General features: G+C 37.0%; 12 protein-coding genes across 12 annotated transcripts; 8 read left to right on the forward strand and 4 right to left on the reverse strand. All coding sequences in view use genetic code 12, as the record gives it.

Annotated features, from left to right (window-relative positions):
- Positions 1 to 167: 167 nt before the first annotated feature.
- Positions 168 to 2,996, reverse strand: CORT_0E02360 (Cnh1 Na+/H+ antiporter; the record flags this gene model as incomplete). The annotated part of the gene is made up of 1 exon (XM_003869906.1): positions 168 to 2,996. The coding sequence occupies one exon, from the start codon at positions 2,994 to 2,996 to the stop codon at positions 168 to 170; it is 2,829 nt and encodes a 942-aa protein (XP_003869955.1).
- A 1,202-nt stretch (positions 2,997 to 4,198) lies between these two features.
- On the forward strand, positions 4,199 to 5,437 carry CORT_0E02370 (Rad17 protein; the record flags this gene model as incomplete). The annotated part of the gene is made up of 1 exon (XM_003869907.1): positions 4,199 to 5,437. The coding sequence occupies one exon, from the start codon at positions 4,199 to 4,201 to the stop codon at positions 5,435 to 5,437; it is 1,239 nt and encodes a 412-aa protein (XP_003869956.1).
- Positions 5,438 to 5,450: 13 nt separating this feature from the next.
- Positions 5,451 to 6,497, reverse strand: CORT_0E02380 (vacuolar H+-ATPase subunit; the record flags this gene model as incomplete). Its single annotated transcript, XM_003869908.1, has 1 exon — positions 5,451 to 6,497. One exon carries the CDS (start codon positions 6,495 to 6,497, stop codon positions 5,451 to 5,453), a length of 1,047 nt encoding a protein of 348 aa, XP_003869957.1.
- Positions 6,498 to 6,705: 208 nt separating this feature from the next.
- CORT_0E02390 (hypothetical protein) lies at positions 6,706 to 7,872 on the forward strand (the record flags this gene model as incomplete). The annotated part of the gene is made up of 1 exon (XM_003869909.1): positions 6,706 to 7,872. The coding sequence occupies one exon, from the start codon at positions 6,706 to 6,708 to the stop codon at positions 7,870 to 7,872; it is 1,167 nt and encodes a 388-aa protein (XP_003869958.1).
- A 74-nt stretch (positions 7,873 to 7,946) lies between these two features.
- On the reverse strand, positions 7,947 to 11,273 carry CORT_0E02400 (hypothetical protein; the record flags this gene model as incomplete). The annotated part of the gene is made up of 1 exon (XM_003869910.1): positions 7,947 to 11,273. One exon carries the CDS (start codon positions 11,271 to 11,273, stop codon positions 7,947 to 7,949), a length of 3,327 nt encoding a protein of 1,108 aa, XP_003869959.1.
- Positions 11,274 to 11,686: 413 nt separating this feature from the next.
- Positions 11,687 to 12,289, reverse strand: CORT_0E02410 (Sec72 ER protein-translocation complex component; the record flags this gene model as incomplete). The annotated part of the gene is made up of 1 exon (XM_003869911.1): positions 11,687 to 12,289. One exon carries the CDS (start codon positions 12,287 to 12,289, stop codon positions 11,687 to 11,689), a length of 603 nt encoding a protein of 200 aa, XP_003869960.1.
- A 594-nt stretch (positions 12,290 to 12,883) lies between these two features.
- Positions 12,884 to 13,609, forward strand: CORT_0E02420 (adhesin-like protein; the record flags this gene model as incomplete). The annotated part of the gene is made up of 1 exon (XM_003869912.1): positions 12,884 to 13,609. One exon carries the CDS (start codon positions 12,884 to 12,886, stop codon positions 13,607 to 13,609), a length of 726 nt encoding a protein of 241 aa, XP_003869961.1.
- Positions 13,610 to 13,843: 234 nt separating this feature from the next.
- Positions 13,844 to 15,028, forward strand: CORT_0E02430 (His5 histidinol-phosphate aminotransferase; the record flags this gene model as incomplete). The annotated part of the gene is made up of 1 exon (XM_003869913.1): positions 13,844 to 15,028. The coding sequence occupies one exon, from the start codon at positions 13,844 to 13,846 to the stop codon at positions 15,026 to 15,028; it is 1,185 nt and encodes a 394-aa protein (XP_003869962.1).
- A 207-nt stretch (positions 15,029 to 15,235) lies between these two features.
- CORT_0E02440 (Mrps17 protein) lies at positions 15,236 to 15,982 on the forward strand (the record flags this gene model as incomplete). Its single annotated transcript, XM_003869914.1, has 1 exon — positions 15,236 to 15,982. The coding sequence occupies one exon, from the start codon at positions 15,236 to 15,238 to the stop codon at positions 15,980 to 15,982; it is 747 nt and encodes a 248-aa protein (XP_003869963.1).
- A 521-nt stretch (positions 15,983 to 16,503) lies between these two features.
- CORT_0E02450 (Tok1 protein) lies at positions 16,504 to 18,666 on the forward strand (the record flags this gene model as incomplete). Its single annotated transcript, XM_003869915.1, has 1 exon — positions 16,504 to 18,666. The coding sequence occupies one exon, from the start codon at positions 16,504 to 16,506 to the stop codon at positions 18,664 to 18,666; it is 2,163 nt and encodes a 720-aa protein (XP_003869964.1).
- Positions 18,667 to 18,978: 312 nt separating this feature from the next.
- CORT_0E02460 (Fun26 protein) lies at positions 18,979 to 20,370 on the forward strand (the record flags this gene model as incomplete). The annotated part of the gene is made up of 1 exon (XM_003869916.1): positions 18,979 to 20,370. The coding sequence occupies one exon, from the start codon at positions 18,979 to 18,981 to the stop codon at positions 20,368 to 20,370; it is 1,392 nt and encodes a 463-aa protein (XP_003869965.1).
- Positions 20,371 to 20,473: 103 nt separating this feature from the next.
- On the forward strand, positions 20,474 to 23,296 carry CORT_0E02470 (Muc1 protein; the record flags this gene model as incomplete). The annotated part of the gene is made up of 1 exon (XM_003869917.1): positions 20,474 to 23,296. One exon carries the CDS (start codon positions 20,474 to 20,476, stop codon positions 23,294 to 23,296), a length of 2,823 nt encoding a protein of 940 aa, XP_003869966.1.
- Between the last annotated feature and the right edge of the window lie 35 nt (positions 23,297 to 23,331).

The raw sequence follows: 23,331 nt of genomic DNA on the forward strand, positions 1-23,331 counted from the left end.
ATGAAGTTTCCCCCACATGATTATATTTTTTTGTTCTCCGTTGCCCAGAGTCATTTCCCTCGGTTTACAAAATTGATCAAATGCTTTTTACCAAAAATATGCAAATTAAATATACACACAATATACAATACAATTCACTAGTAATCTCCCCAATATAAACTCTATAACTATTCCTCGTCATTTTGATCACGATTTCTATTCGGTAATTTACCCAATGCCTGTAATCTTCTTTGTTTTTCAACTTCAGTCTCCTCATCTTCATCCTCTTCATCTGACATATCATCACCGCTACTATCTTCATCATCGTATTCCTCTATAGGATCATGAACAGATGTATTCGGTGGTGGAGGAGAAGCTTTCCTAATTGCCGAATGATGACCCTTTTCATGTTTAGTTTCCAAAATGGTGGCAATCTTGTCTTCAATCTTGTCAAGTTTGGCACTATCGGGATGAGGATCACGATCTGTTTCTGGTATGAGGATATTGTGGTGTGTACCGTTCTCTAAATCAGTAACATGTACCTTCGGCACTGCATCAGCGTTAGAAGAAGGTTGATTTAATGTACTTGGTTGTGATGAATTGGTGGTTGGTTTCATTCCCACAAATGATTTCATTTTACCAACTAATGTTGATGATCTAGATCTATTCGGAGTTGGATTTGGAGTATTAGACGCATGACGATTAACCTTGTACCTTCTGATAATTTCACCATCTTCATTTTCAATAGTTATGATATTATCAATACGATGTGCATAAACTTTCCTCTTGTTTGGATCACCTTTCTTGTAATAAGAGCGTCGAGAAGCTGAACGGGATAATCTCCTTCGCAATGGTGACATTCTTCCTCCTGAAATTTGGCCACCTTCCGATTCTGTTTCATCGCTCTTGATGGTTGATCCATTCGAATACTGAGAAAGCTGTCTTTCCAAAGATCCCATTGAATGAATACTTTCATCTTCTCCTTCATCATCTCCTTCATGTTGTGCATCGTCAACATCAGATGGTTGCGCGGTACTGCTCTGCAGCTTTCTTCCTTTCTCAACAGCTTCTCCTCTTTTACCCAACGTGAGGTTATCCATTATCTCACCAAATTGATCCTCAATGATTATCTTGTCACCTTCTTGATATGCTGATGTAGGAACAGGCACTTCTGGCTTGCTACGTTCACCGTATTGCAGTTTACCAGAGGTTTTCTCATTCGGATCAAGCAAGTGTTCTCCTTCTGTTGATGATGAAGAATTTTTCACTTCTGCTGTCACCTCCGGTTCAGAAGAAGAAGAGCTCTTTGTAGGGGTATGCTGTGGTCCACCACCCAACTGTAGAACCTCTTGATGGGGTCTGTGTCTTGGTTGATGTGTTTCTTCGTCGCCACTTGTAACTCTAGACAAGGTCTTCTGTATAAGCCCTTGTTTTTGATGTCTCTTCTTCTTTTTTCTTCTTTTGGCTCCTCCTGCGGGACGCACCTTTATACCACTTGTCTCTGGTAAATGACTTTGATCTTGTTCACCTTCTTGTTCTTCTTTTTCATCAGGAGCCATCGTGTCGACTCTATGCAAAGAGAATGAGGTATTGGCCCTATCAAGCTTTTGTAATCTCTGTATCCAGTTTGAACCTCCGCCACTGGTTTCACCATTTGTAGCTGTAAACGACATGGTGATGGCCATTCTATTCAATCTCTTACCTAATGTCAAAACGGCCACAGAAGAACCATGTACGACAATTGATGTTATCACAATAAAGCAGACGATTGGCCAGATTGCAACAAGCAACTGATCATGGGGAAAACCTTTACCTGGTACTTCATGCAACGGAGTTTCTTCATTTGTAAAATGACTTTCAAGATCTGATCTTGCTAATATACTAGCAAAAATGGCACCCACACCAATAGGACCAAAATGACCACAAAAGAATGCTTCTCTCCATGTTTTAATATCAGGTGTAAATGGTTTCAAACAAACAACTGCTGGCAACCTTCTCAAAAATATGATAACAAATGCTAAAACAATCAATCTCCACACATCCAATCCAATTGAACCATCATTAAACATTGGCCATGGGATAATAGCACCAAAATAGACAAAAAATGACAAATTTAAAAGTAAATCAATAACTGTGGAGACGTGTGACTCTTCGGTCTTTTTGGCAAATGCACCATTCCAACCAAAAGTTGTACCAGCAGCAAACGAAACTAGTAAGTCATCAACACCTAACATGGATCCAATTCCTGCTGAGTTGAAAGCAATAAATACAAAAATTGCCAAAAATGACTCACGATCAATCAAATTCTTGGTCTCTGCAAATTCAACAAGTTTCCTCAACACGTATCCAATGACAACTCCCAAAACACAACCGAAGATGCATTCCCATAAAATAGTTAACAATATCCAATCCTTGACTATTTCTCCACCTTTTCCTGAATGTATGATCAAGTTAAGCGACAAGTAAATAAAAGGGAAAGCCATACCATCATTACAACCAGACTCAGCAGATAACAAATTACGCAAATGGCCTGGAACTCTTTCAGCAAACTTACCTTTACCAACAACGGCAGCAGCCAAGACTGGGTCAGTTGCAGTAACACACGCACTCACCAACAATCCATCATTAAAAGTAAAATGTGGAATTAAAGCCCAAATGAAAAGTCCTACTACCAACCAACCAATAGTCATTACCGGGAGTAAAAGAATGGCTACTGATAACCAATGCTTCTTCATATATTTCCGTGGTAATTCAACCGAAACAGCAACAATCTGAATACACAAGACTATTCGGCAAATCTCCAATGTTATCAAATCTGAATTACCCCATGTTGTAGGTGCAAACCAATTTAAACAATGTGGTCCCAATATAAGACCCGCTATACTGGCAACTGTTGCTTCACCAATGTATAATCGTTCCTTGACAAATAATGACACTAGTGAGAACAAAGTACTGAATATACCAACACACGCATAAGCTATATGCGGAGTTGTTACTTCTAGTTGACCCCACACCATCCTTTATAAACGTGTGTTATTCAAATATGTGTCCAAAAACTTGAGGGATGAGTGTTTATTTTCTTATCATTCAAAAAATAAAAAACAGTAGAATCAAGTAAGGTTTTCACAGGTATCAAACGAAACTTTCCAAATCTTTTGAGGTATTGCAGTGTAAACTTTGTACTGATTTTGAGCTTATGGCTATTTGTCTCTATGATTTGGAATACTGTAAAACTGTATGATCTTTGTTTGGTATATCATTCGGCTAAAACATATATACATATTTTTTTTGGTATGCGCCTAGACTAACAACAATATCTTTTGCTGTTGCATTTAGTCCTGTATATAGACACAACTACTATACATATGTCATTAGAAGTAAATATACACTTTAGCCGTATCATTTCTAATGTAAGGGGATCTAAGAAGTCTTATATATACTTGATCTATAGTGGAAGCTTCTGTACGTCAGTTGATCCGACAAGAAAATAGTTTTGAGCTCTTGTCTTTAAACTTCGATAGCATCTTGGCATTTGATTTTAACAAGATCCTGGAGCTTTAACGGCTGCAAAAATAAAACTCCTAATACTTGGAGCTTCAGTTGACACCAACAAAGCTGCTTTAGAGCTGTCATCACAGTAGTCTTACGTTTTTTGGCAGCTTCTCTTCATTAAAAACGCCTATCATTGCTTCATACAACAAATCTTTTGGACCAATCGAAATTCAATCAATTCTTCATCAATAGTTGATTATAAATTCTTGGCATATATATGGTAGCGTGTGGCTTTTACTTTAATGCTACCACTTGAGATTATCAATGGTAAGCCATTTGCATCCTTATAAAGCAACTCAAAAGAGTGAAGGTGTACAGTTTGTTAAACAAGGACCCGAGTGGTTCTCATACAGGGGCTAGGGAAGTATTATTGAGTGATGGTGAAGCTCACCAAAAAATATTTTTTTCAAAATTTGCCCAATTTTTAAGCGAAATATCAACCTTGAATGTTTTGTCAAGTTAGAAGTAGGATAGAGAGAAATCTCTTTATTTATTCACTAGCAATTGAAATGGGGTCCCGCGGACATCATTTAAATTTGTCCCCTAACAGGGTGCATATATTGAATCTAAACATCCCAAAAGAGAACTTGGTAGCACACTATCACTTAAGATTTGAATATACGCGACGGGAACATCCACGCCATTTAGTACAAACAATTTGCTTTGCATGTCACTCTTTGTCGATTCATCCCAGGAAGATGGAGAAGAAGATATTGTTGGTATAACTTCGCAACACACGGAGATCAATTCATCCCTATGTGGACCAAACGCCTGGCGACCTAAACCAGAAGTGAGTTTCACAGCAACAACAAATCAAATTGCTCATCTTTCAGACGTGTTGCAGAGTTTACTATCTATCAGCAATCAAGCTATTGTGACTATAAGATCTGGTGGAATTACAATATACTCAACTTACAATTACACAATCAATGTACATGTGAACATTGACCCGACTTTATTTAACCTGTATGACTTGACCACAGATCAAGGAAGTCTGGGGGACAAGGATGTTGAAGATTTGGAACTACGACTAGGGGTTGACACTAATCTTATTGCCAACTGTTTTACGTCGGTGTTGAATACAATGAAATCGGAAAAGTCCATATCATGCACCATTACATACAAGGGAGATGGACATCCATTGGTAATCGAGTTTGACGATACACTAATCTCAGAAAGATTAGATTTCTACACTTTTTACATAGACGAAGATGAGTTGATTGAAAATGAACAACGAGAAGCATCAAGAATCAACTACAAAAATGTCATTCTCGAAATTATGCTCAAGAGTGATGTATTGACGAATTTATTACAAGATTTATATCAAATCGATACCGAAATATTATTCATCTATTGTGCTGAAGGTATACTAAATTTTATAAGTAGTGGGTCCATTGGAATGTCAAAACTTATTTTCCCTAACGAGAAATCAATAATGGAGAAATTATCCGTCAATGAATCATATCTACATATTATATCTCAGTTCAAATTTGTTGAATTTTACAAAATATTTAGGGCCGTCAAGTTGAGTTCAAAATGCAAGTTTATTAAAGATTCTGATGGTTGTTTCTCGATACAATTGATTTGTAAGAACCATCAGCAAGGTGGCTATCCAGGTACATTGTTGACGATAAATATGACTGAGTTGGATCATGATGAACATCTAATCGATTGGATTTTACAGGATGAAAAGGATCAAACAGGTACTGAACACACACAGCAACGAGAAATACCCTTGACGAATATACCTAGACTAAGTCGTGAACCATGGATAAATTCATTCAAGCGTACAGGCGATGTTGTCGCTTCCACTACCAGTGAGACAAGAAATGGAAACAAGAGAAGTCGACAACAAAGCGAATCCAAGAGAAAAGGAAGATCAAATAACGTACCATTGTTTTTATAAAGCTAAACTCTCTTCAATAAACAGCAATATAGTTTTCAATTCTACTCTTTTGATTCTGAGCAATACATTCAGCAATCCAAGTGATATTTCTCACCTCTTGTTCCTTTGATTTCAACCAAGCGTAAACAGCACTCAAGGTGAATTGTTGAGTAAACGCGTTCCTACAATATTGCAATTCCAACAAATAGAAAGCATCGCCAATACTTCTATTACCATCAGCGCTTTCACTGAAAAGTTCTTTAAAATCACCAATATTTTCCACAATCAACTTCAATTGTTCATAATCATCAGTTTGAGCCAATTCCAAATGATAAGTTGGGTATAATTGACCCAAGTTGGGGAACAAACTCAATTTATCTTCAATTGAAAGTTGTGAATTATTGATTGAATTCAACGCAATATTTATCACTCTTTTATCAGCTTCTAATGTCAACAATCTTGTCATGATTTCCTTATCAGGACCATCAAATTCACGTTTAACAAATGCCATAAATGCTTCCAAATAATTCTTGTATAATTTGTTTCTTATAATTTCAATATTTAAATCATCCAAATCATCAGCAGAAACACAATTTTTGAAAAATGGAGCCAAGGGAGTATCTATCAATACAGTTGAATATAAACTTTCAATATCAGTAGCAATACTCAACGTTGGTAAAGTGTCAAACCAACCTAAGGGGTTACATTTTTTCAAAATGTCTGACTTGTCTCTTTCATGTAAAGTACCAGTAACCATTAATATAACATTATCAATCATGTATGCATATTGAATATATTCCATAAATCTAGTCAACTTCCCACTTGATTGACTTTTGATATATTGATATTGTTGATAAATTTTCTTGTTCAAGTTTTCTTGAATCACTGATGTAGTCAAAGGGCCAGAGTAGTTGGCTAAGAAGTTCCCATAATCGGTTGATGAAAGTTGTAGTTTGAGATCTTCCAAATTGTCACATTGAGTTAAATTGACATATTGGTTGGCAGTAAGAAGACCACTTCTGTAACCTCTAACAACGGCTTCAACATAACCATAGTCAATGTTGAAGAATATACCTTCCATGGCTGATAAGGAGTTTGAAGTTTGATGTTTGGCTGTGATTCGAGTAGCTTGGTATTGCTGTTATTTGATAATCAATTGGAATGTCGAAATATTTGAGTAGTCGTGTACAATTGGACAAATATGGAAACCTCTGAGAATCATCAACAAGTCATACCTGTTCTCATTGGAACTATCCAACCAAAGCATAGTCCAGGTACAGCCAATAATAATGTCACTGATACTACTAGACTCCTTAAGGGATGATTTGAATGAATCTCACCGCAATGCTTTAAAATTTGACACCAAGCTATACCAATTATCAGAGAAGTATCTTGGAGATCTTCTAATCAATGATGAATTGTTATCAACGGACCAATTCACCACAACAGCCACCAATTCCAAAAATATTACTCAGGAAATTGCTGAACTAGATCTACAACAGCATCAAATCAATAAACAATTGAGTTCATTGACGGACTCACACAAGGATTTAATTATCGATGTCAATTATGATCTTAATGAAATTAATCAAAACTTGACCAATGATTATGCAAAAACAGTCGCTGCTTTGAAAAAGAGTTTAAATATTGATTCAAAATTCCATCCAACTGATTACAAGTCACTGCGGGATTCAATCTTGTCCAATATAGACACAATATTGGATATTTTAGAACTTCCAACACTATGCCGACTTTGTATCTTACAAGGCAATTATCAGGAAAGTTTGGAGATTTCGATATTTATCAAGTCATTAATTATTCGATTTCCTAAGCTACAGTTGTTTAGAACCATCTCGAACCAAATTGAATCGGAATTAAAAGTAATGTTGAAAGGATTGTTAAAATTACTAAATACAAACTTAAAACAAAATCATATTCTCAAGATTTTCCAAATTTTGAGTAAATTGGAAAGTGTTGATTATAAATCCTTGCATCGGATCTACTTGAATTCAAGATTCAAATTCATCATTAATGAAATTGGCAGTTTACAACCAATTCTCAAATTCAATAAACTCACTTATTTGAAACGATTTGTTGAAGTTTATCGAGAACATATTTATTCTTCAATTCATATCTACTACACCATTTTCAAAAACGAAATTGATAAATTGTTGCTTAACCAATTCATAACCACACTAGCTACCAATTTGTGCCGCGAGTTTGTTTCATGTATGCCTCATATTGCACCAGTATCTCATGATTCAATTGAATCAGAATTGGAATTGAAAAATTCAATAGACGGATTGATTTTACAATTGATTTATCTTTGCAAGTCCTTGTCAACTTATCAATTTGAATTTGAATCGATAATCTTGTCTGAATTGTGTTATAAACATGAACTAATTCTGGAACTGGATTGGATACGTAACCTGAGCAAAATCAAAAAACATAAATAAGAAATAGCAAACGCTATATAGATTTATATAGAAAATACAAAATACAAAAATGAACATAAACGAAAAAGCCTTCACTAACCTGATCTTTCAACTAATCCATTCAAACCAAACAAGAAACCAAGTTCTCTTCTTCCCAACCTTGAAATCGATTTCAATTCCCTTTCATCCAACGCATCACCAATCAATCGTCTTTTATTCTCTTGCAACTCAATAATACGACTTTCAACAGTATTTGCCACCAAGATTCGATGCACATGTACTTCACGCTCTTGTCCAATACGATGAGCTCGATCCATTGCTTGATCTTCCACAAAAGGATTCCAAAATGGATCCATCAATATGACATGATTAGCACAAGTTAAAGTTAATCCCACGTTACCGGAACGTAATGAAATTAGTAACACATCAGCTTCATTTTGATAAAATTGTTTAATTACGGTGTTTTTATTCTCAATAGACATTGATCCATCGTATCTTAAAAATGGAATTTTTTGATAATCTAAAACAAACTTCATTAAATCAAACAAGGTGACAAATTGGGAAAAAACGATGATCTTTTGACCCGGGTTGGATTTTTGAATATTTTTAATCAACTCAATTGATTTTTCAATTTTGGCCGATGGTTCAAATCCTTGGTCTCTGGCCGTCAATTCACGAATTATAGTCATATTTGACATGTTATTACTTCGTTGTCGATCTTGGTAAAACCCCTCGACATCTGCCATAGTGTCTTGACATATATGTAGTTTTTCAAACATGGTGTATTCAAAAGTATTTATATGTTTCACGGTGGCATTACAATCGATGCATGTGGCAATTCTACCTATTGATTCACTAGCTTCAGCGGCACGTTCATCAAAAAATGTATCAAGACAAGCGAGACAAACAAAGTGTCCACATTCTCCCAATACGGCAAAATTGCTCAACTCTTCAACATCATAACAAAAAGAACAAGTCAGCTCACTACTTGACAAAGATGCCACATTCTCTTTAATTTGAGAAATTATACCCTCATTCAATCCCAATACAGTTCTCAATTGTTTTCTCCAATCTAATTTCAAAACAGCGTCTTCAAGTTGCTGCTTCCGCTCTGCTTTGATATTTCCAATTTCAACAAGATATTGATGACAACAAGCTTGTCTCAATCTTAACAAAAGAGTAAACATACATCCATGATCTTTTTTTGAGGCCAACATCTGCTCAGCTTGTTGTTGAATTCCAGATTCAACTTCATTATAATAGCTCATTTCATCACTTTCCAATTCTACGTAATCGGAAATTACATGTTTTTTGGGCAAGTTCAAAATTGGTTGACCATCAATTTTCGACGTCTTTGTTCGTCTCAACAAGACTGAACTCAACATGGCTCGTAATTTCCTCATACAGTGAGATCTATCAACATCATCAAATTCATCAGACTTTGATTTTAAAGGTATCACAAGTGCCCTAAACTTGTCTTCAATATAATATGGTCTAAGCTTTATAAAGCGAATAATGGGATACAATTCTTCAATTTTATTTTGCATTGGAGTACCTGTTAAGCAGAGTCTATACTCTGCTTTCAAGTATAGAACAGCCTTGGATGCAATTGCTACTTTATTCTTTATGTTTTGAGCTTCATCCAATATGACTCGATAAAATAATGCATTAGAGGAGAAAAACGGAGAATCGTAATCAGTACCTCCAGTCCCATGTTTCGGTAAAAACCCCCTTCCTTCATCAGCATTTTCCCCTAGCTCTTTTGCGTAATGTCTCTTCCATTCGGATGCCAAAGTCCCATATGATACTAATACTATGTCGTATTTTTTCAACGCCAGGACAGTAGACATGATTTTGCGATCTTCACCATGATAAATACCCACTCGTAAATTACATGAAGGTTGCGTCTTGGATTGTATTTCAGCAGCCCATTGTCGAAGTAAAGAGACAGGGGCAACAATTACTGTCGTCTTTCTATCGGCAACTTTGGGTTTGTTTGCAAGTATTAGAGCCAATGCTTGTACAGTTTTACCCAACCCCATGTCATCAGCTAATATACCTCCTTTGGTTTTAGATTCCTCCATACGTTTCAACCATGCTAGTCCCATACTTTGATGCTTCAACAATTTAATTGTCATTTCCGGTGGCGTTGGTTCCAAACCTTCCTCCAATTTTTCATCAGATACAATGTTATCTAGTAAATCCTGCACATCAACATCGGCACCACTCAAGACACTCCCTTGTGCTCTTGCATCTCGAAAAATCTCTGCCTCATAAGGATTGAAAGCCGCATTTACTTGATGACTTGCTGTACGCAATCTGTTGGTAATACCTGCCAAGGTCTGCCTTACTGTCTGTAAGCTGGCTTCAACGGGATCTAGGGAACGTTGGTATGCATTTATATTATTACGTGCAGTATTCATAGCTCGTTGAATTTTTGTGATCGCTACTCTCAACCTTTCCACGAGACTATGGTTCCCTAGTCTATTGGCTTGACTTAGTTGCGACTTCAAATTCAGCATTCGCAGACTTGAAACTTCAAATTCCTGTTGTTGAAGTTGCATTTGCCCTGTTATTGTTCTTTTGATTTGTTCCAACTTACCAAATTCATTTAGTTTTGCAGTTTCCCTCTGTTTTAATTCATCACGACCAACTTGGGCTAGGTCATCGCCTACATGTGGTACAGGAGCGGGCTGATTGAATGTGCCTGGCATGTTGATATAACCGGTAAAGGGAGGGGGAACTTGAGTCGCAGGCTGATGATTGTTGAAGGTGGCTGGTGTCACCTGCATGTGATTTTGTTGTGAATTGAAGGTGCCTGTAGATGGCTGAAAAAGAGAAGTAGCTTGATTATTGTTGATGTTGCTTGGTGCAGGTTGAATATGACGTTGCAGATTTGATTCGGTTAGTTGTAGATTTTGGTTGTTCACATTAATGTGAGTACCGGCGGGTTCTGCTCGGGTGTTCTGTTGCGGTACTGGGTGTGGCTCTAGTTGAACACCTGGGTCAGATTTAAGATTGTAGTCGTTGTTGTTGTCGGGGATATTCACATTAATTGGTGCCTTTGGTTTAGGAGTATTATTCGTTACTTTCTTTTCCGATAAGATAATAATCTCATCGTCACTATCGTCGCTATCAATATTTATACTATTTTCCAATTTGAATCCATGACCAGCTTTGTTAGGAGAAACCTTTTTAGTGGTAAAGAGGATATCATCGTCATCGTCAGAAGATAGTTCAATTACTTCAAATTTCCGTACCCCATTATCTACGTTATTTGTATGACCATTTGAAAACGACATATTGGGACTAGCTCCATTAGATAGTTCTAATTTGAAATGTGAACTACCTGTGGAGTTGAGTGAATCAAGTCTTTGTCTTTTGGCTGGATTAGTTGATCGATATTCCATTTGTGTTGACATGTTTGTGTATACTAATGAGGAAAGCTTTAAGCACTAATGATTGGGCAATAAAGTAAAATGATCCTCAGCTCTAAAAGGATGTAGTGGTGGTTATTTTCTTTATATAAACGTGGGAAAGGGGGTATAGATAACTGTGAGTTTTGGGTATTGGATAATAGTCCGTATAGTTCTTATTGCCTTTTGATCAGATGGCTCTCTTTCTTTGTTATCATTTGTTTTGATTTTGAATTTCCGTCTATCAAATTAACGCATTACATATCAATGAGTATTATGACAAACAAGTATATAGTCTTCTTTCCTAAACATGTATATAGTCTTCTTTACTAAACAAGTTCATTCCTAGTATTCTATATTACTAATCAGTATATCACTAGCCGTCTTCTATTCTAGCCCACCCCCTAAATATACTTTTTTTACAAGTGATCTCCGTTTTCTTCCAATATCTTATCTAAACAAATGGTTAATTCATGTTGTAATCTTGGATGATTTTCATCAAAAGCTAAACCTCTTTGATAATCAGCTCTAGCTAATTCGTAATTACCCAAAAAATAATTAGCAACACCTCTTCTTAAGAAATTATCAGGAGCATTCATTTGCATATTCAAAAGTAAATCAACATCATTATAAGCCTGTAAGTATTGCTTTGTTTTCAAATAAGCATCACATCTACTCATTAGGAATTTTGAAAGCTCTTGTATCGTACCAGCAAAACTTTCCAATTTGGGTCTTCTTTGAATCATTTCTATACCAACTGAAAATTGACGTACACTATCTTCAAATTTACCCATTTTGAATGATTGAACACCACCATCGTATAGTTTCTTAATCATTTTGGATAAATCTTTATTGAAATTTTCTTGGGTGGGAACTGGAGGTACATCACTACCTTGATTTATTAGTTCCTGAATGATTACATTGAGTTGGTCTATTTCTAACTTCAAAGCAGAAGACGTAGAAGTTGATTCTGGATCAAGCGTTAGTTTTTTAGCTTTTGATTCATATAAAACGCCCTCCATCGTAGATCAGTAAACGATGTAAATATGAATTTATACAAGTACCTTGTCCCGTCTGTAAACTTGTAACAAACAACAAACACTTCGCCAAATGGCCAAAATAATTTTTATCTTTCATTTGTACACGACCAAAAAAGACCAGCAACAACCATTATAGTTGCAAAAAGATTACTATTATCATTATACAGCATACATATATATATCAGTCATATTTGAGTAATGTTCTTATAACTATAGTTAATATTGGCTATGTAACTATTGGCTCCTTTGGTCCTTTGGTGTTTTGGTCCTTTGGTGCTTTGGTCATAAGCTGGTTTTAGTTGACAAAGTTACACTCAAGACAAACATAATGCCTATGCACACCATTCACAACCACTGACAAAATACTGATCACATTCAAGTCAAATAAGCTCACAACGTATTTAGTTCAACTGATATTAAGTTGATTGATTTTGAGTCGCAATGTCGTGGCTTTATCTTTCAAAAGAAAAGTGTCGCAAATTTAATTTTTTGCAATCGTTTTTATTCATTCGTTTTAATTCCTATCTTTCTTACGCCTTTTCTTTTTTGTTATTAGGAGGAGCTCCTTATACTTAAATGAGCTCGCCTCCTTTACATGTTATTAACCGCTGTAACAACAGGTTTTATTCATATCCAAATTATATTACAACCAAAGCCGATATTAATGAGAATGCATATGCAATAAATGCACTTGAAAGTTTACATAGTTTTGCTGACAACAAACATAATCAAAATGAAGCCAAAGACAAGTGTCCAAAGAATATTGAAGATACCAAAACTCAGCAGAGACCATCCTCATTCTACCCCTTACAAGAAGTTGCAAACAAACCAATGAATCTGACCTCGCCATCAAAAATATCACGGTTTTCAAGATTCATCCACAAGTTTCATTTAAGAACATCTAAAACTACAAGTCAAAACAAAAAATACAATACGGTAACAGGAATTAGTATTGCACCTACTACTAGTGGTCATTCAACATTATGGAAAAGGAGATTTTCTAGACATCATACTTCTATGTTTAACCCTAGGGAGGAAAAACTGCTTTCTTTACATTTGCCTACTGAAAATCTAACTGATTCTAAGCTTAGTGATATATTTTCACCTCCAGTTTATGAGCCAATGAAGACTATCGATTCATTAAAAGATCAACTAAACATAAATGAAGAAGTTTCAACAAATTATCCTTCCAAGTCATTTGATTTTGATTTTCTTTACAATGATAGTTTCTTTACCACAGCAGTTCGGAAACCAATCTCTTATGATAATTCACAAATAACTGATGAAACTATTGTAATATAGCAATTAATCAATAACTATATGTAGTGGTATATGATAATAATAGTTATACTACCAGAGTCAATTTAAATGCTACCAATCTCTCTATAGTTTTTTCCTCAATTGAAATTTTGACTCATTTTAAAAGATTAGCCGCTTTCTCTTTGAAACCGTTCTTCCACTTAAATAGCAAGAAATAAACCATTTCGATTTATTCACTTACTATCCCAGTATAGCAATCTCCCTCCCTCACACCTAATGTTTGACTTAAAGAGTGTGGTGCGTCCAAATATCCTCACATTAGAACCATACCGTTGTGCTAGAGACGATTTCAAAACCGGTATTTTATTGGATGCAAATGAAAATACCCATGGCCCAGCACTTTCAGAAATCACCACAACCGAAGAGACTCTAGAACTTAATAGATACCCTGATCCACATCAATTGGATTTAAAACAACAAATTGTCGATTTCAGAAATGCATCACCAAATAAACATAGTAAGTCACCATTGGGCCCAGATAATCTTTGTCTTGGTGTGGGGTCTGATGAAAGTATTGATATGTTGTTGAGATGTTGTTGTGCTCCAGGAAAGGAAAAATTATTGACTTGTCCACCCACTTATGGAATGTACTCTATATGTGCCACTGTTAATGATGTTGAAACAGTTAAAGCACCATTAACTATTCCTAATTTTCAAATTGATATCGAGGGAATCCTTGATCAGTTGAATTCAGATCCAAGTATCAAACTCATTTATTTGACTTCACCAGGCAATCCAACAGGAAAATTGATCAATGTTGATGAGATCGTTAAATTATTGGAAAAAGTTGTTGATACATGGAATGGGTTAGTTGTTGTTGATGAAGCATATATTGATTTCACTGCACCTAATGGTAGATACAGCGAATCTGTTTCTACTTTAGTTAACCAATACCCTAATTTGGTAGTGTTGCAAACATTGAGTAAATCATTTGGATTAGCAGGTATTAGATTGGGTATTACGTTCTGTAATTCTGACTTGTCAAAGATTTTAAACTCGATGAAATATCCATACAATATATCATCACTTACATCGGGTATTGCATTGAAAGCTACATCATCCGCAGGACTAACAATTATGCACAAGTACGTTGCTAGTATTATCAAGCAAAGAGATGCATTGTTGAAGAGTATACTCAATTTGAAATATGTTGGTAAGAATATTGGTGGTCTTGATGCAAACTTTATTCTAGTAGAGATATTAAACAAAAATGGTGAGCCATCTAATGAAGTAGCTTCAAAATTGTACAATACGTTAGCTGTTGATAATGCAGTGGTTGTGAGATTTCGTGGTAATGAATTAAATTGTACGGGAGCTCTTCGAATTTCAATCGGAACAGAAGAGGAAAATAAAGAGTTACTCTTGAAATTTGAAAAAGTATTGAATGAAATAAATGCTTAATAGAATGTGAATATATACGATAACGAATATAGTATTTGTAGTATGAAGTGATTATTATTGCAAAAAGAGAATCCATTAATGATTGATTGTGTTGTTTGATCTCTTACCAAGTCGTGTGAAACAAAAAACAATTAAATTTTTCACTTCAAAATTTTTAATCACCTTTATAATCATAAACCAAACCACATCAACACAACCCCATTAACCATGGCCAGACAGAATTTTGTAGGGCTAGTTGTATCCCAGGGTCGAATGAACAAGACGGTGAAAGTTAGAGTTCAAGGAAAAGTATACGACAGAAGAATAGACAAAGAAGTGATTCGAAGAAAGGATTTCTTAGTTCATGATGAAGGAAACATTAGTAAAGAAGGGGACATTGTTCGTATTGAAGCTATCCCCAAAATGTCCAAACGCAAAGCATTTGCCATTGCTGAAATCAAAGTCAACAAAGGTCAACAATTTGCTCAATATGAAGATTTAGCAAAGGAAAGAATCAAGCAAGAAGATGAATTTGAAGCGAAGAGATTCATTGAAAATAAAGAAAATTTCAAGAATATAATCACCCAACTTGAAGATCTCAGGAAATTGGATCAATTAAGTCATCAAATCACCAGTGGTGATGAGGCGACTGAAGCCAATTATCAAAATTTAATCAATGAAGTCAACTCCATCAAGGCTAAATATAATATCAAATCGTGGCCATCAACCGACCCCATAATAGACCTAGAGTTGAACGAACCTGTATATACTTCGGAGACGGAAAAGAGAGTGTTCCACATGAAGGATATTTTGGATAAAGTGATGAATGATTCGAAATACGCTGAATTGAAAGTGAAGATCTTGAGTGATAAGTTTCAAAATAGACCTATTGATGAAATACAGAAAAGTGTTCAAAAGAATGTTTTGAGGAAGTATTTTATGGATGAGAGGAATGAATTACCATTTGCTATCTAAGAGTTTAATTGTAAATAGTTTTAACCCATGTCTACGGTTAGTGAGATATTGTAGAGGATCACCTTATCCCTTCAACCTTAGCTGAGAGTAACATCTTGGACTGTACTGTCACGTTACACTAGTGATCCTTTGGTATTATCAGAAATTCGTCTGTCAAATTCTTTGTAAGGTAATAACCGGAATTAAGCACCGTAAGCACCGTCTACTCGTATATCCGCTTGACAGAAAAACAACCACAGACCATCTTTAAAACAACTTTCACATCATTGCTTTTAACATTCCAGAGCATCCAAACTTCCATTACATATACTGCACTAGCTATCTGTATTATTCAAGTCCACGTGGCATTTACAGCATCCTAAAATTTCACTAAAAGTTCCTACGCAAACTCAAAAATAACTCACAGGAACAACATCATCATCACTCACACACACACAACTCCTACACTAGAATATGATACTATTAACAATCACAAGTCAGATATAGCAACAACACTATTACAAAATATCCTAGACTAATTCATGTTTGATATATCAAAGTCAAGCAGTACGTCCAGTTTCAAGGATGCTCTAAAACGAGCTTCTTCATCATTACGACCCCAACCATTGAATGATAAACGAGCAATTGAAAGTATACAACACTATCAAGATATACTATCTCCCATACTAGTCGATACTCATCAAACCCCAAAACTGAAGAACAACAATAAACATGTAGGAGGAGAAACGAGGAGAAAAGTTACACCGATTGCTATAAAACATGCGTTGGATATTCCATTGGAGTCAATACTTAATTTGTATGTGCGGCCGGGTGAACCTCATTTTGTCATGTGGTTCTTGATTTCGTCGTATTTTCCATTGACTGCAGCCTGTCTTGGTCCGTTATCGAATATGATTTCCATTATTGCATTAATTGAGCATTGGAGAGTTGATGTCAAGACAGGATATTATCATCCAGATCCGAAAAAAGTAGTTATACTAAACGCAATGTCATTGGCTTTGGGGTTGATTGGGAATATATCCTTATTGATGAATTTCTCTCGATCAGTCAAGTACTTGATCACGCAATGTATTTCAATCTTTTCATGGTTTTGTGCATGTATGCTACTTGTTGCAGGGATCTTAATCACCAATTATCAAGCATTGGATGATTTCTCCAATATTGAGCGTTCTGAAGGGTTCTATTTTGCTTGTTTTACTGCAGCTTATTATTTTATATGTATGATGATTTTGTTGATTAATTTTGCAGGATACAGATTGAACAAGTACCCACCTACGTTTAATTTAGACCAGAAGCAAAGAACATTGATGGTTTACACCATCATGTTTAGTGCTTGGAGTGTTGCGGGTGCCGTAGCATTGGCCCATTTGATCAAAGAGATTTCATATGGCTCAGCATTGTATTATTGTATTGTGTCTATTTTAACTATTGGATTGGGTGATATCACACCAAAAACATCAGGAGCAAAAGTGGTGGTATTAATCTTTTCATTAGTTGGAGTCCTTATAATGGGATTAATTGTTGCTACTTTACGATCTGTGATTTTATCATCAGCAGCTCCTGCAGTATTTTGGAACGATACGGAAATAAAACGAAGGAAATATATTGACAAACTCATGCAAATGCATAAAACTATAACCCCAGAGGAGTCTTTTCATAAGATACGACAGATTCGAAATCAAGTCAAGACGATACGAACAAATATTGGATTATTGATGACTCTTTTGGTTTTCTTTGGATTTTGGCTTATAGGTGGAATGATTTTCCATTATATTGAAGGCTGGACTTATTTCCATTCGATATATTTTTGTTTCCTTTGTTTATTAACTATTGGCTATGGTGATTATGCGCCTAGGACCAGTCTTGGAAGAGTATTTTTCATATCATGGGCTATTGGGGCAGTGCCGTTGATGACTATTTTGGTTTCAAATGTGGGTGATGAATTATATGACACCTCTAACCAATTGAGTGAGTGGTTTAGTAAATGGTTGTTTCAGCCTGATAATGCATATGAAGAGAAGAAGGCCATCAAGAGAGAAATAAAGGAAGAGCGTGGTGATGACGTCACGGTTAACTCGGCAATCTTGGCTGAGGAACTAAGAGATGATCTTGATCTAACGTTGCACGAATATGGGGCCGACAATGCCTCTAGTTGGAAAGTGGAGGAGGAACTTGAACATGAAATCCTGGAGTTGGATGGAAGCAGCGAACAGTCCAATAGTGGAGCCAATCGCCTGGTCATGAGTCAAGAAACTACACAATCAATCAAACTACGCAAAGTACAACGGAAGATCTCTAACCGAGCACGAAGGCACATAGAAGTTTTAAAATACTTGGAGCAACTCAAACCTTTGATATCCGACTGTGTCACAAACCCCATGAAGAAATACACACTTAAACAATGGCATGAATTTTTTGAAATCTTGGAGCTTGGTGATCCACCACAGGATATTGCAGGAGAGATCCAGAATGATGGATTTTGGTTAGGTGAGTATAGTCCACTTCGATTACCTTTAAAAGAACCCAACTTTATGGTGTTGAAAGTGTATAATAAAATTGAAGAAACGGTTGCTCAATTGATTGATGAAGAAATTGATGATTTGAAAATGATGAATAATCAAGAGGGAGAAGAGGTTAAACCACCTGCTGCATCTGACAGGAAAGTACAGTTTGATGATAAGTGACATGCAAGATTCTGCGTGGGATTCTGTTTTTTATGTAATTATTTCTTTTCCGTGGTACCTGTATAATTCTGTTTGACATAGAAAAGATCTTGCGATCTTGTGATCTTGTATTCTTCTACTCTTGTACTCTCATTGGCTCTTGTTTGATTCTGCTTTTGTGGTGTAATTGATTGTTATCGTTTGAGTTTTTCTTTCTTGATTGACCGCGTTTTGATGAATGTTGGCTGATAACAAATCTAAGTGTAACACATCAATAGATGAAACAACAAAAACGCCTTTATCACCCCCTCAGCTTACAACTTTAGTCTCACAATGAATCATAGGCGATCAGATAGTGAGGATGACGTGTATGACCCTATAGAACAAACCGAACATCATGAGCCGGTCGTTTTAAAAATTGGTGGAGTTTTCACATTAAATCTATCTCAACTAAAATACTTTACATTTGTCATTATTGGTATTGCCATACTATGGCCATGGAATTGTTTCCTTTCAGCGTCAGCTTATTATGGACTTCGATTCATTGGATCACCATCATTGTCAAAAGTGTATAGCTCGACAATGATGTCGGTGTCGACTATTACGTCAACTTTATACAACTATTATCTTTCTCAAAAACAAACTGGTGCCAATTATAAGAAAAGAGTCCACGTGGGGTTCAATATGACGATTGCCATATTTGCATTCATGGCTATAACGTGTGTTGTCCAGCTATTTCTCGATATGAATGATACGTTATTTTTTATTTTGATCATGATTATGGTGTTGACTTCTGCTGCTGCTACGTGCTTGGCTCAAAATGGTACTATGGCTATAGTGAATGTTATGGGTGAGATTTACGCTAATGCCGTGATGGTAGGGCAAGCCGTTGCTGGAGTGTTGCCATCTTGTGCATTAATTATATCGATATTATTGGTGGGGGGCAACTCATCTAAAGAGGAAAAGGTCGGCAAAGACTTTGGAGTTTTCGTTTATTATATTACTGCAAGCTTAGTGTGTATAATATCTATTGGATTGTTGTATTGGATTGAGCATCATAAATCCAATACAGCTTATCAGAAGGTGAACAATTCAATGGAGATGGGAGAAGAAACAGTATTGCAACAAGATCAGGATGGCTCTGATGTTGTTGAAGATGTGCCCACTCAAAAGCTGTTTATTCCCTTTTCTCAATTATGGGCTAAACTAAAGCTAGTCGTGATGACCATCTTTTTCACATTTGGTATCACCTTGGTATTCCCAGTTTTTGCATCTGTTGTGGAGTCAACACATACTAATCTGAGTTACAGACTATTCAGTAAACAAATTTATATCCCATTTATTTATTTGATGTGGAATTTGGGTGATTTGATGGGCAGGTTAATGTGTGGGTACCCCCAATTGCACATGTTGATAACTAATCCAAGAACAATGTTTATCTACTCACTAGCCAGGTTAGCTTTCATTCCCTTATTTATGACCTGTAACATACATCCTGGTATCACCGAACCATTTATCAAATCTGATTTTTGGTATATTTTATTACAAACACTATTTGGAATTTCTAATGGACAGTTATGTACTTCTGCATTCATGGTTGTTGGGAGGCTATGTGATTCAGATGATGAGAAAGAAGCTGCTGGGGGGTTTACTACTGTCTTCTTGAGTGTCGGATTAGCTGTTGGTAGCGTCTTTAGTTATTTGATTGTATTGATGGTCGGCTAAGTTCAAGACAGATCATAATTACGTAAACCGAAAAATATATATTGTACACTATCGAGGCTGTATACCATTACGTACTATTTCTTTACCACAACAAATCTTACAAATGTCGAGTGATCAATTTAAGGCCGTTGGAATTGCCACTGTGAAGGGAATTGGACGGGGTTCCAAAGCCTTGGGAAAAGCAGGATACAAGACCTACAAGAAGAACGAAGCAAAGAGGCAAGGCAAAGAATACGTTGAGCCAGCCAGTGACAATGATGGAAAGTCAACAACAACAGACACCGAGAAAAGGGAGTATGAACCATATGTTGCTAGACCATTGCCAAGTAAGGAAACACTTCAATCGTATCAACCTCCACCAAGGAGAAATGTTGGGGCTTATAGACCATCCGAAGGTAAATATGTAACTCCTCAAAATACCCAGAGTACCACACAAACTCAGTCGTATCAGCAACCACAGCAGTATCAGCAACCACAACATCAACCTTCACAACCATATCAACAACCTCAACAATATCAAGAGCCTGCGCAACAAACTGCATATCTGGATCCACCACAATATTTACAACCCACGCAGTCTGTTCTGCAACCAATGAGTCAGCCTGTCCAGCAAATGAATCAACCACCTCCACCTCCTAGACCAGCACAGCCTGCTCCTTCCACTCAAGCATATGGACCAAATGCTTTGAATACACAACAAGCACACCCAACTCCATTTGCACAAGCTCAAGGTCAAAACGTTCCGAACCCCCAACAACCACAACAACTGTATGTGCAGCCATCTCAGCCCGTTCAGACATATCCACAACAAGCTCAACCAGCTCAAGCACAATTCCAGGAGCCACAATCACATGTACAGGGAGAGGCGCCACCACCTGCTTATGGTCAACACGATCAAATTCAGCAATATGGACAGATTCCTGCATCTTATGGACAGCAAGCACAAGTACCTGTGTCTCAACCTGTACCGGGACAAGTACAAGCACCTCCAAGCTTGCCTGGTCGAGGTTCAACTATAGGAGCTTCAGTACCACAACCTCAACCAGCGGTAGGAAACTACACACCAGTCGAGCAACCTATTAACCCAAGTATGACACCTCCAGTGGATCAACAAGACACCAGCCAGACACAAACGGAAATACCAAAGAGACCGTTACCTGATCCAACTTCATTTCCACCACCTCCAACTAGAAGAGTGCAATCACCTGATGTTACAGGCTCTTCACATAAAAGTGGTGCACACTCCAAAGCATCGCCGAAACGAAGTGAACCACTACATAGACACTCAAATGCACGTCCAGGAGAATCTTCCCCGGCAACTCCCACTGCATCCTCTAACTATGCAGAGCACAATCACCTACAACCACCTGCCTTGCCTAGTCGAACTAGTGCAAACAGTGTCACAAGTGATGCTTCTACAAAAAAGAAATTTGATATGAATGCATTTCCACCACCACCACTGATTCCACGTCCAACAGTGGAAGAGAAGAAAGAGAAGTATCACAGGTCTCCTCTGATAGTGAGTGATGCCGTCTCTGCAACTAAAGAACTAGAAAATTTTGAGGACAATGCCCCACCAATGCCAAGTAGACCACTGCAAAGAACACCCTCATCGTCTTCCATTGTAAATTCGGTAGAGGAAGCTCCACCAATGCCCAAAAGACCACTCCAAAGTACGAACTCGGCATCGTCAATCCCAATTTCCACCGGCGAAGCTAAGGAAGCTATTCAAAAGAAGAAACCACCACCAAAACCAGTCAAAAAAACAAAGAATTTGTCAGATAATCAATCAGCTTCCAACCCTCCCGAGACTCCTAACCAAGGTGTACAAAGCGAATTGGAGAATATGTTCAAGAGAATGAATGCTAACAAATTTAATTCAGAGCTGGAGGCGGTGAAGAAGGAACCTCCCGTTGTCAAGCCGAAACCAGCAAAGCAAGTAAGTCCACCACCCGTGAAACCAAAGCCACTAGTAAAACCGAAACCAGAGGTGAAACCCAAACCTGTAGCACTGCCCTCAGGACCTAAGTTAGACAACACAACTCCTGCAGAATCCTTGGTGGCTGGTCGTGTAGACTCACCTACACCTCCTCCCGTACCTAAACCACGAAACTATAAACGAGCCGCTGCGCCTATCCCTACAGTGCAGCAGCAAGGTCCTCCAAATTTGGATCTAGAGCTAGGTACTCAATGGTTTGCAAGTACAGAAGGTCTTGTACTTCCTAAATCATTACAAGGTCTCAACTATCAAACGAGTTATCTGTACTCGACATCTGGAGGATCTCAGATTTGGAATAGAGTGGTTACTGTTCGGTTGAAAGATTTATCCATTGTTTCATATAAGTTGGTGTGGAATGCAAATGATGTCGCATCAGTGGCGGTGGCTATTGATCGTTTTGCCCCATCGCCAATATCTACAATTCCTTCCAAGCAAGAGCTTGTCGCTAGTCACGAACAATTCGGAGAGTATGTTGCGTCATGGAGTGAGCATCACAAAGGACAACAGGTTGGTAGTGGAGAGTGCTGGGATTTGGCCAAATTTGCCCTCGAAAAGGGATGCGGCAAACACGCATTTGTATCACAATACTATACTCATGGGTACCCGATTTTGCAAATTAAAAACTCGGGCTCGGGTGTTGAATTTATCAATGGTTTGCAACAGTTAGATGAGATTAGACGTGGTGATATTTTACAATTCAAATCGTGTACATTCTTCAACCCAGTTACAGGAGTCACTCAAACTGTGGGAGCGCCTGATCATACCAGTATTGTTGTCGAAAACGATAGAACAAGGTTGGACGTTGTTGAACAAAATGTGAATAATGTGAGAAAAGTTAGGGACGGAGAGTACATTTTGAAGAATTTGACTGCTGGCGAAGTTTTCGTGTATAGACCCATGCCTGCTGAATGGGCTGGTAGTTTATAAAATGATAATGTAAATAGAAATGGATATAAAGACTG

Source organism: Candida orthopsilosis, assembly GCF_000315875.1.
Source record: "Candida orthopsilosis Co 90-125, chromosome 5 draft sequence".
NCBI classification, from domain to species: Eukaryota; Fungi; Ascomycota; class Pichiomycetes; order Serinales; family Debaryomycetaceae; genus Lodderomyces; species Lodderomyces orthopsilosis.